Source organism: Motacilla alba, chromosome 3 (genome assembly GCF_015832195.1).
Source record: "Motacilla alba alba isolate MOTALB_02 chromosome 3, Motacilla_alba_V1.0_pri, whole genome shotgun sequence".
NCBI lineage: Eukaryota > Metazoa > Chordata > Aves > Passeriformes > Motacillidae > Motacilla > Motacilla alba.
The window spans coordinates 73,925,730-73,937,905 of NC_052018.1; the positions used below are offsets into that span (position 1 = coordinate 73,925,730).

The 12,176-nt window shown below is 36.3% G+C and overlaps 1 protein-coding gene across 28 annotated transcripts in view; it reads right to left on the reverse strand.

Moving 5' to 3' along the window:
* The window catches only part of AFDN (afadin, adherens junction formation factor), a 116,698-nt gene that overhangs the window by 43,000 nt on the left and 61,522 nt on the right, over positions 1–12,176 (reverse strand). For 19 of the 28 annotated variants that reach the window (XR_005256587.1, XM_038134016.1, XM_038134019.1 and 16 more), the window contains 7 exons: positions 9,267–9,287; positions 8,376–8,521; positions 6,275–6,369; positions 4,124–4,389; positions 3,507–3,650; positions 2,268–2,466; positions 521–624 (listed from right to left, as the gene is read on the reverse strand). Coding sequence is in view for 27 of the 28 variants with exons in the window: in XM_038134016.1 (XP_037989944.1) it covers positions 521–624; positions 2,268–2,466; positions 3,507–3,650; positions 4,124–4,389; positions 6,275–6,369; positions 8,376–8,521; positions 9,267–9,287 (975 nt within the window). In the remaining variant the exon portion in view is untranslated. The remainder of the gene's footprint in view (positions 1–520; positions 625–2,267; positions 2,467–3,506; positions 3,651–4,123; positions 4,390–6,274; positions 6,370–8,375; positions 8,522–9,266; positions 9,288–12,176) is intronic. The other 9 variants (XM_038134022.1, XM_038134031.1, XM_038134030.1 and 6 more) reach the window with 1 other exon arrangement.

Consider the following 12,176-nt stretch of genomic DNA (forward strand, 5'->3'; position numbering starts at 1 on the left):
TCACCACAAAACAAACAAACAAGCCCTTACAACAGAAAAGAAAAAAACCCCTTACCTTGCACTGAAATGAGACCCTTTTTACTAAGTATAATATAAAAGAAAACTAAAAGATGTATTGGTTTTTTTTCAGGAAAAAGCACCAGACTAGAACTTAATATTAAATATTTGGTTGGTAACTGCCAAATTAGAAATAAAAGCAGCCTGCAGTTCCGTAAGTTATTTATAGATACACATCCATATATATTTTTGCCTGTGTTTAGAAGAAATTTCTTCACTGTTTATTCTTAGATTGGGGGAATATGACAAAGTTTACTTATGTGTAAATTATAAGCATGCTACAGCCTAGAAAAACAGTGACTTTAAAAAATCTCAAAACAGTTCCTTAAATGCACCAATTCACTGATGAACTAATGTTTAACAATGAAGCCCATTCTTCCTAATAAGGACTAAAACTGATCACATAAAACTCAGTGCCTTGCCAAGAGTGCAGTCAGTAATTATTCACTGAATCAATACTTACCAGCTCAGCATTCTCATGGGACAGGTGACTTTCATAATCTGCACCCTCAAAGTATATTGTCCACGTGCCTGGTGACCGTGGATGAGGTGTTAGTCTACAAAAGCCTAAAAGAAAAAGTAATGTCAAAACAGCCATGGTATTTTCTCAAGGGATTAATTAAAATAAAATAGTATTCATCCTTTTTATATTCATTAGCATGTCAAATCTTATATCTCAGATGCCATTATGGGCTTTGTTGCAATTTTATGCTACTACCTACAAAATCCTATAGTTCTATAGCTGTTTCTTCTCGGAAACATACTTACTTAAAAACACTGCATGCTCACAGAAAACTCTGGGGCTGCAAAATACTGCTTTTACCAACCAGATTCAGAAGAGACATGAAACACCAAATCATCTTTTAGAATACAAACTACCAGAACTCTGATTAAAACAGTGCTACAGAAATCTACTTTGCAGACGGTCTAGCTAACCAGTCTCAGCATAGATTTAGCAGAGGAGAAGCTCTGTGAGTACTCAATATGGTTTTAAATGCAGCACTGCAATTAGCAGGTATTTAGTTTGATTTACTTTTTTTTTATTTTAAAAATTCCTAGAATTTTGAAAAAGAAGCCACAGCAGTTCATAAATATCCAACATTTTCTCCTATATCAGGGACACTGAGAACACACATCACACAAATTATTAATCACTCCATCCAAATATATGATATTCTCCTCCTCATAAAGACCATTTTTCATCAATTCAGTTTACACTGTTTCACTCCAAAAAGTCCCCCAACATAATTTAAGGGATACTCAAAAAGCAAAATTTGTAACACATGCATTAAAAAAGCCTTACTTAGAATGAATATACAGCCATTTGTATGGCAACTGAATTATACTTCCTAATTAAATAATTTATTCTATTAATCTCCTTTAGTCTCAAAATTACACCCTGTGTTACTAACTGGACTTTCAAAACAGTCAGTTTCCTACTTTTCTTTTAAATGCAAGAATATAGCTTATCTATAAACTAAGTTGGAAGCAACAATTGCAAAGGTTCACTGTAGTACAGAGCAAGTCTGCTTTTTTAATAGCCTCCTTTGCTACAGCCTCTTATTTACCTTGACATTCCTGTACAAGTTTTTTTAAACAACTGCTTTTAAGCAGAAAATCAAGAAATTCTAATAAAATTGAGTAGCACCAAATAAAGATTATAGCTTGTTCATTTACTGAAAATGTTCAGACAGACTCCCTGCTTTACTTCCACGAGTTTAACTCAGGTTCATGCAACCACAAGATCTATCATCTACTTGTCATCTGAAATTCTGCTGGACTACAAATGCCCAAACTGTAAGTTCTTACACCGATCAACAGTGAAAGAATTATTTTAACCTCACGGGGTTTTTTAATGTTACATGGAAGCAGCTGATGAGTAAAAAGAAATTTGATTTAAACTATTCAATTCACATTAATTTTAAAAATCAGAAAAGTTTTGGAGCAAAGGCAAAACAATACTTCAGTAGGCTCTAGTAATTCAGCACTGCTTACTTAGAACCTTGAAACTGAAAGAAAGGGACAGGGACAAGGGGTAAGGATTAAAAAAGCCTTAATAATTTTAATGGCTTGGGAAAACAAACACTTTAAGAACACAGTATAAAAAGACTGAGTCATACACAAAGAAAAAGTGGCTTACACTTTACTAAAATATATTCTGCATTCTGTGTTTGCTACACAGATCATTGCAAAACAACAAAAGAACTAACCTCTTTGACAAAGTGGATCTAAAAATTCTTGTAAACCACTTGGAACATTTCTGACAACATCACAGGAATAGCCATCTTCTGGTAAGAGAAAAGGTAGCTGTAAGTCAGGATCCTCTTCCAGCTGGACTTCTCGGCCATCGCTGCGAGCAAGTTCATCAGCCGTATTTTCTGCAACAGTTACTACATTCTCTATCAATTCCTGGACAGAAGGCAGAAAGACATTGTTACTCCAAAGTGATCATTTTATTAAGTTAAAAAACCTTACATGAAGAAGATGCTAAGATTGCAAGAAAAATCAACTTCTTTGGCTCTGCTATGTACAGTCAGTACACTGCATTGCTTTATTTTAGGAAATTCCATAGATAATTGTATTAGCAAATGAGACAGAAGCTCTTATTTTTATTTCAGTATTTTCCAAACCTGTGGTGCATGTTTTTAATATATTATTATTAGTAATAATAATAAAAACCCAAGCAGTGATGGAATTCCATCTATGTGTAAACAGGTAATATGGGTTAAGTTCTTCAGCAAAAGACTTTTTAGTTTGGTAGCCAATACATAAAAACATGGACTTTGTAAATAATGCTTTCAGCTATATAAATATTAGACTACCTCTACCTTTTTGGGGTTCTGAGATTAGTGAACTATCAGAGTTTACCCGAAGAGTAAAGAGTGTTTTTTACAATTCTGCAATAACACAGCTGTCCTTTGAATTTTGCCATGGATAAAATTTAGGATAGTCAGTCATCCTAAATATCAAGAAAAAAACAGAGTCCCCAAACCAACATTATACATATATATACATACAAATTCCAGCTACCAATATGTTAATCAAAGGACAATCTGTTCGCTGCTCGTATGAAGGGATTCAAGATCCCTCAGTATTTACTTCCTACATGTCAAAAAGTGTAGCGTTTCTGATGCTTTCCTTTTGATTTCTACAAATTAGCAAACTTTGTTCCTTCTGGTTACACAGAACCAGATTTTAGAGGTGCTCTGTTCTCTCCTCTAGCACCTTTCTGTATTTCATTACAAATGATGTAAGATGCAGTGACACTTCTCTGAGTATGTGCAACATGGAATGGTACCTTCCTTTCCAACTCAGCGTAAGAGATTCTTGTTAACACCCTGCCTGAGTCAGTGAATTACATCCACCAAAGGTAAGATAGCTATTCACAGCCGGTGTTTTTTTATCTCCAGTATGTTAAAACTGGACAATGAGCGACAGAAGAGACTTACTGTTGGGATGAGTGGTTCATCTGGAGCACAGTGATAATTCTGCAACAAGGCTTGTAGCTGCAGAGAATTCAGCTTAAAGCAAGTACTGTTAATATTTGGAACATCTGCATGTGAATATTTGTCCATGGTAAGCAGTGTGGTTGCCTAGAGGGGAGAAAAAAGTCCCAAATGACAAATTCAAACCAGAATAAAACTTTAAGCCTTGTGTCTAAATGTTCTTCAGATATGGGAAAAGAGAAAGCAAGAAGACAGATTTGTAACAGAAGCAACATCAAAAGCCTCCCCAAACAAACATTAAGTAAAGATGAATTAATACTAAATCTGTCATAAATTCAGCATATCAATTTTCAGCTGCTCTTATCATCTCTGTTTGGCATAGTTACAGCTCAGTCTTATAAATGGAAATTTAACAACCATGTTCACTATTAATTTCACTTGTAACTTTAACAATATTGAAAACATGTTTTGTGTCTTTACCTCAATGCTACCTCAGCATTCTATGATTGACTCACACAAGCTGTATTTGGCCACATGCTATTTTCTAGGAACATAGCATAGGCAAATATTGTCTTTGAATATACAAATATGTGAGAAGTGCTAATCACAAATACACTCACCTGTACTATTCTGCTCAGGTGGCAATCAGCAGCCAATTCTAAACCTTGTTTTTCTGCCCAGGCTTCAATGTGGCCAAGCTGTTGGCGCATGATAGCTCCCCAGTAATGTGAACATAACCCTGAATCTGGGGCTGTAACTAATCTGTTAAAAAGCCACATGTTGATAAAATGAAACAGCTGGGAGAAGAGCTGTATGGTCAGAGCAGCATTTACTCTACATCGTCGCAACAGGGACATGGCTCCAGTCAAGGTATGCAGCACATCATCTACAGAGATAGAACAAAAAAGTCACTCATGTTCACAAACTGCAGAGTATACCTGGTTTAGGCAATAACACAAAGACACTCAAGTCAGGCTGGTGAATGCTAGGAGGAACCTACGTGTATTTAATTACATAGTCTTTCAGAAATACACCTACTGGTCCATGATTTTAAAGATAGAGCAACATTAAAATGCTAGGTGGAACATAACCCCTGAAATGAAAAGAAATTCTTGGGGAAAATATTTATCATACAAGTAAATAACTGGCTATACCCAAAGTTTAAATCACATTCTCATTTCAGTAAACTGATTTTTCTATTAGTTTTTATAGCAAGTTCATATTCTGTTCTTCTATGCAACCTTTATATTCTACTGTTTCAAATGCATATTCTAATTATTCCATAGCTTCTTCTAAGCATCAAATTGTACTCAGAAATTTCAGCTGAAGTTATTTGCATTGTATGATACAGTTAAACTATAGAATGCACCTTCTTTTCACACATCAAATTTTTAAAACACATCAAAATCCCATTTTCCAATTACTCCACTGCAATATTACCTAACAAGCAACAGGGACTTCTATTAGCAAACACTCTCATGCTTTCCAGTGGAAGCAACACATTTATCTCCAAGTCCTCTTTAAAGCAATACTTTTAATTGGAAATATCTTTAGAAGAGACCATTAGTTTTTTTTTAGAATTGAAACTCAGGATTGTGTCTGAAAAAAACATCTGTAGATTATAAGAAATCTATAATGAAGCTCAAAAATGACTGAAATAAGAACAGCATCTGCTTTTATTCCAGTATCAGTTTGTTACATTTTCTGGGTTTGTGTCCCCAGAAGTACTCTCACAGTACAGGGCACTACAAACATAGCAGCGCATCGTCAGTCTTCCTTGAAGGCTCAATGCAGGAGAAAAAGCAAGAACAGAAAACTTAATACTCAAAGTAACAGAAAGTAGTTCAACCAAATGTTCTGTTTAATTGCTCTGCAGATCACTTTTCCTTCAATTATTGAGGCATTAGAAGTCTGAGCACAGTCACTGAGCCAGGATTACAGACACAGGGTGATAGGGAGGGCTCTGGGGGGGCATTGAGCGGGGGGCTCTGGTGGCAAGAATCATGTTTCAAGTATCACAGCAGGGAACCCTAGCAGGAATCTACATGGCCAGTCAGCCTGACCTTAGTAGCTGGGAAGCTCTTGATCAGGTTCTCCCATAACATCTTTACAACTATGGGAGGAAACTACCAAGTTGAGGACTGGATAAACTGATGGCAACACATGGTTTGACAATAGGACTTGGTGGATTTGTGGATACAATGTCCAGCTGACAATCACAGATTAGTGGCTTCCTTCATGTTTTGAGGGGAGACTGATACTGTTTAATTAATGCCTTTAATTAATGATCTGAGCAATGTGATGGAGCACATTCTCAGCAAGTTCACAGATGATACCAAGATGGGGCAAAATACTGATAGGCTAAAGAGCGGCAGCATTTTTCAGCTGGAGAATGGGCTGATAGGGATTTCATGAAGGTCAAAGGCAACTGTCAAGTCCTGCATGTGGGACAGAGTAAGTCTGTGCAACAGCACAAGACAGGTACCACCTGAACAGAAAACAACCCTGATGAAAATTATGGAGAGATCCTAGTAAACATCAAGTTGAGTGTGATTGAACAGTGTGTCGTTGCTTGAAAGGTATCCAGTTGCACACTTAGCTGTTGAGTCAGCCACAGTGCAGCTAGTAGGAGGGAGAGAGGGAAGCAATCCTTCCTAAGCACTCAGCATTGCCAGACTGCATCTGGAGCACAGCATCCAGTTTCAGAATCCCTGGCACAAGGAGGATACAGGATTAAGGGAACAAATTCAGAAGAGATCAAGTAGTCTAACCTATTTTAGGCCTCTGAGGATTGTTTTCCTCTGGATCATCCAGGAATGCTGGCATGTAGTTATTAAGCTCTGACTGCAGACAATGAACCAGGTACCTGGAAGGGAATGGGGTAAAAAGTGAATTTTAAATCCTCCACGTTTTCATTACAAATGTTCTAAAGAGAAGAGCTCTATCAAATTACAAGATTCCTGAAATTTCCGTGTTATGAATGTGATTATAGGAAACCCAATTATACTTTTAAAAAGGCCTGAGAGACCAATTTTCCCATCAATATCCTAGAAGCCTTGCACAAATAATTAGGCTGTCTGGGAACAAGCAATATGCATTTACATGCAATATTGCCACCACACTGGTAAGAGACAGTCATATGCTACACAAAGAGATGCTGCCAGGCCAATCTTGGATTCCGTAAGTTTGAAAAAATAATTTCTTCTAAACAGAAATAGATTTTTCTTTGTTTTAAAATCTATCAATATTTAAAAAAAAAAAAATCATGTTGTGACCCAACACACAAAATCCTGAAATGACCCTAGGGCTTTGTGTGAGAAATTTTTTTATTCTTTTATTTCTCTCATCTTCAACTACCCCAGAATGAAAATCTGTTTTAGTATCGTTTCTCTTCAAATAATTAAACATTCTCTTCAACTCTGTTTTTGCTAATTCATATTTTCTGCTAAGAACTAAAACTAAAAAGGAATCAGATTGTAAACATATGTATACAAGAAAATATTTCATGGTTTTCTAAAACACCCCCTTCGTTTCACTGGAAACATTTTTAATGAAATACAATTGCTAGAAATTAAATCCATGGCAATTTCAACCAGTGCTGCAGTATACCAGTTACTATCAATTGACATTTTCACAGCACTTCTTTCTGTTCATGCTTCAGTTGTGCTTTTTTATTTACCTTCTAAGTTCATATTCACAGGGGTCTCCAGAAGTTTAATACATGCATTTGGACATGTTATTCTATACTTGGGGAAAATCCACACAGCTAAAATTCAAGACTAATTTTGCATCCAGATTGCTCATAATGTAGAGAGATAAATAGAGCACCATTCCTTCCTAGACGCAGCAATATTCTGTCTTTGATGACTACCCAGCCAATAAAGTATCAGGAAATTATTTTAAGACACCGATTCAAGACACTGAGCTGTGGCAAAAGGCACGGCTTAATTAACAACTGGTGATTTAGAGATGCTATAAAAATTGAAAGACTTTGTCATAATAGCTACTTGCTATACCCTACTTGCCCAAAATATACCAACAGGAAAAACAAAGGAACCTGCAGGAATCCATACATGGGGTCTCGTGCTCCCCTGAAATCTTTTGAAAGTTCAGAAAGCAATGACAAGGTTTCACAAACTACACATACTGCTCTTCTGAGAAACATAGTCCCCCAAAGCATATGAACAAAATTTAAGCCTTACTTTTTGATTAATGTTGTGCTCAGCCAATATTGTTATCTTTATTCAATAACACGTTCATCTGAGGGTTTCCCTTCCCATTTGGTTATTTCATACAATTTTCCTTTAATCAGTATTGCAATTGCCTGAGCTGACAAGTATAGCTTGATTTTTACTCCAAACCAAAACCTGTCCTTCCTTTTTTAAGAAAAATCTGTGCAAAAAAACCACTGTGAAAATTGCTGTTTATGAAAATTATGAAAGCAGATAATATTTAGAAGCCCTTAAAGAGCACAAGATTCATTACTTTAAAGACCCAGGAATATTTAAGCCTATGTATTTACATACTAACAGCAAAACTAAACTTCCCTCACAATTTCAAATTAAATTAAGAGAAAGCCATCAACACAAACTAAATTTCCCTAAAATTATCATTGGCAGCCTCAACTATCACAAGATCATCCAACAGATGATACTTTTGCGCAACTCATATGTGAGTGATCCATATTCACAAAACAGGGCATCTGTCTAAAGAAGTAAGTCCAGGCCATTTTTTTAAGTTTTCCTCTCGGGTATTTAACAAAGCTCAAAGGATATTATTGCAGTATCTAAATTTTGGCAGAAATGTGAAGTTGTTCTATAAATCACAGAAACAAAGAAATTGGTAATTGAAACAGAAGTTTGATAGCCTTACTTGAATGCCATTTGAACCAAGTGTGCCAAAACATCTTGTGCATCCACGGTAATTCGGCTAAGATCTCTGTCTTGCTTTATGAAATTGAGTAGTTCAGATGCATTTGCCATCCAAAAGGCAAGGGCCCCAGCAATATTCTTCTGTTTCTGTAAGTGGAAAGAAGCAAGAAATAATACAGGGAAATAATTTTCTGATAAAACATGGCAGCTTAAAAAGGCTCCAAAAGATAGACCAGTACCTCTTCCCATTTCACCAAATATCTCTCAGATACCAGATATTTGCAAAATGTTTGTACGTAATACCGCAATTGCTGTAACTACTACGTTCAATTTTAACATGTTCACTGAACACATGAAATGCTAATAAATTGCCAATAGCCACATCAATGAAAGCCAAGTGTAAACATCAAATTACACAGTGCTAAGAGCTTAGCAGATGCAGTATCTGGTAATCTGTGCACTCTTAAGCGCATATTCACTACTACTGCCCACTGCCACGCTGATACTGCGCTCACTGGCTTTGATACCACGTGATTCAGTATCAAAGTACTGATCTATCTCACCATCTCCCGACCACAAATGCCAGGCCAGGCAACCTCAGATGAAATCCAAAGAATAGGAACCACAAACAACAAAAAAAGAAAATAAAGGGAAGAAAAAGAACTTTGGTCATTTCATATCCACATTGAAGTGCGTTAAGCAGAAATTATGGAATGCCGTAAAAGTTGCATAGTCGAAAAAGGATTTTAGTACTGCATGTTCCAGTTGCTGAATGAGTGTTATGAACTGTTCAAGTCCAGCTGTTTGAGTATTGTATTTTGATATGGAAGCAGCATGAGAAACTGAGCTAAGCCAACATAGCTAGGATCAGTTCCCAGCAAATATATCCTACCTGATCAACCTGGTCTACCTCCTGGAGAAAAACGGACGAAGGAAATCAAACAGAATAGAAGAAAGAAACTTGTGAACAATCATGAAAGCTTTAGAAATCAAACACTAAATATGAAGGTACAACACATGTTCACAGTTATACACAGATGCATTAATCAGTAGCTACAATGCAACTGAGCTCCTTCTAAAAATTAATTAATTTAATAGGACCAGTAGCACAACAGCTATGAACTGAAGTGCCCACAGGTCACAATTAATTCAAGGAATTAATGCCTTAAACTAGTTGCCATCCCAGACTGATTATTCCATGCTCAGTGTGCCAGAGAAACCTTGCAGAAATTTTTGCAGACAGTGGGGTAACCAGCCATCCAAACAACAGACCTTGGGAGCCATTTGCCCACACTGCTGCAATAGAGACAATATACAAACACACACAAAGAGGGAACAGAAACCCCCCAACTAAAATGAAAAAAAAAATAACCAAACAACAACATTCAAAAGCAAACAAAATACACAGAACACCTAGGACAGATTTAATACATAACTTTTCAATTAAAGAACAAAAAGATTGTTTGAAACAACAGAAGAGTCAAATGAAATACCATACTAAGTTTCTTAAATGTTGGTAAATATAAAGCTACACTGAGTTAAAAGAAAAAAAAGGACCCACCAGATGTTTGCCTGATTATTTAGAACTGAGCTCTTAATTATTTTTTGCTTTCTGTTCAGATCACTCTCCCCCACCTGCAACTCAGTGAGCTTAGATGGAAATATTTGAGGTGTTACTATTTTAATTTTAGTTAGAGCTCAAAACACCAAACTGCTGCTTTTTAGTCTCCTCTCCCTTTCCAACCAAAGCACTCTTAACTGACTGAAGATGTGTTGGCACAGAACAAAAGGAAATGCTCCTTCTACAAAGAAATGTTAAAATTTAAAAAGGATGAAAAATGTCACAGAATGATTTGGGGAAAAAAAAAAAAGGATACAAAATAAGGGCTTTTTAATATGAACTAAATTTCTAATCCTGCTTTTTTATTGAAAGCACTGAGCCTTCTTATAGATCTCTCCTATTTTATACTTATCTCATACAAAGTCATCCATAATATTTGGATACAAATATGAAGTCACAAATTTAATTTGTTAGCAAATACTTCTTGAATAACTTCACAAAGAGACTTGATAGCTTTCTGATCTAGGCAGGCAAAATTAAGATCTCAGCCATTAATTTACTCCCACAATATAGCACAGGAGTTTGTGCACCTTCTCACTCCTGTTTTGGGTGCCTCTCTCTACTTGCCACTCATTTGTTTTCTGTGTCTCACACACCATCAGATCCCTGTCAGTGCAGGAGTGCTTTACACTTGAGACACACAAGAAAGCTATTGTGATACAACTTACTACATGGTAATTTCACTGTGACGACCGTAAATACAACTACTTATATTACACCTTAGATCAAGTAATTTGACTTAGCTAAGCTTGTACTGATTCTACTCCACTAAGAGAGGTTCAAGCTAAAAACATTTTACTGGTCCCTAGAATCAATGTATTTCTTTGCCTTTAGACTATTAACCTTGAATTTCATTAAAGTTTTTCTCTTTTGTCCTGGGTGTATTTTCCCCCCTTTCCTCTAGTTCCTTTCACTGTGACATTTGAATGAACCTCCTTCCAGTTTCTATGCAACCTCTGACTCCTTTCAGTTAATTTCTTGCAACTAGGCAATATCTTTCACAAACCACAAATACTGCTTCTTTGCTGATGTGTTCCGTAATATTTAGGCTGGAGATTAGATTGCAGCTGAAGTTACATGGCTGTAGAAATGGCCTTTCACAAAGGACAGTCAGACAAACAGCTGGGTTTAACAGTTTTGTAATAGTATTAGCAGGATTATAGAAAATACATTTGCTTACAACTACAAGGCTGCATGTGACTTGGGAAGCCCTTCTCAGTGCAATAAATGAATATTTTTCACAGGATAATCTACTTTCTAGCTTTCATTTGTTTTCAAATAAAACTGATATTGGAGTCCACCCCACTAGAATCTTCTAGCAGTCACCTCAATAGCCATTCAACACTTACAACAGAGAACTTTATCTCTGCTTTCCCACTGTACCTGCCTCTGCCATTAAAAGTCTTTTTAGGTTCATTATATCTAGTATACATTAATTCTAAAAACTGAGTGACTTTGATTCAGACCTGTAACTTCCAGTTTATATTTGGAGCCTACTTCTCTGTTTACTTTCCATTCTAGCTGCTGAATTACTTATGTGCAGGCTTTTGCCAGTTCATGTTCTCCCCTGTAGTCACAGTCTCCTCTCTTACATGGACAGATTTAATTTTTTTTTTTTTAGTAAAAGAGCCTGATATTAATTTTTGATACCATTTCCATTTTATCAAATATCCATTGACTGTGACATCAAGATTCAAACAACTGTGACATCAAGATTCAAAACAACATACTAGTTCTTCACTCCAGAAGCAAACTGCTGTTCAGTCTCTGACCAACTTTGGAATGTACACAGAAGGTGAATCTTACTTTCTTATTGCAAAGTGTCCTCAACACCAGCATTTCCTCCCAATCTTTCTTGTGGAAGGTAGGGTCTTGTTGTGGAAGACTACCCAGGTGTCTAGAGCTAACATTCCCTTGCTGAAAACTTCACTAAATCTTTCCAAAACCTGAACAATTTTGGTTTGTTGTGAGTTTCGTGCCACTCCTGTTGATTACTTTCCTACTCTCCCTTACTCAAGCTGTTGTGTAACACTTGCATTGTAAATTCTCTAAGCAGGACTGACACATTTGTTATGCCTGTACAGCTCTTAGTGCAGCAGGGTCCTTGGTGCTACTCTGGCAGCACTATTTGCAACGAACACACCTGTTTTAATAAACATAGAAACAGATTTCAATTTTTCT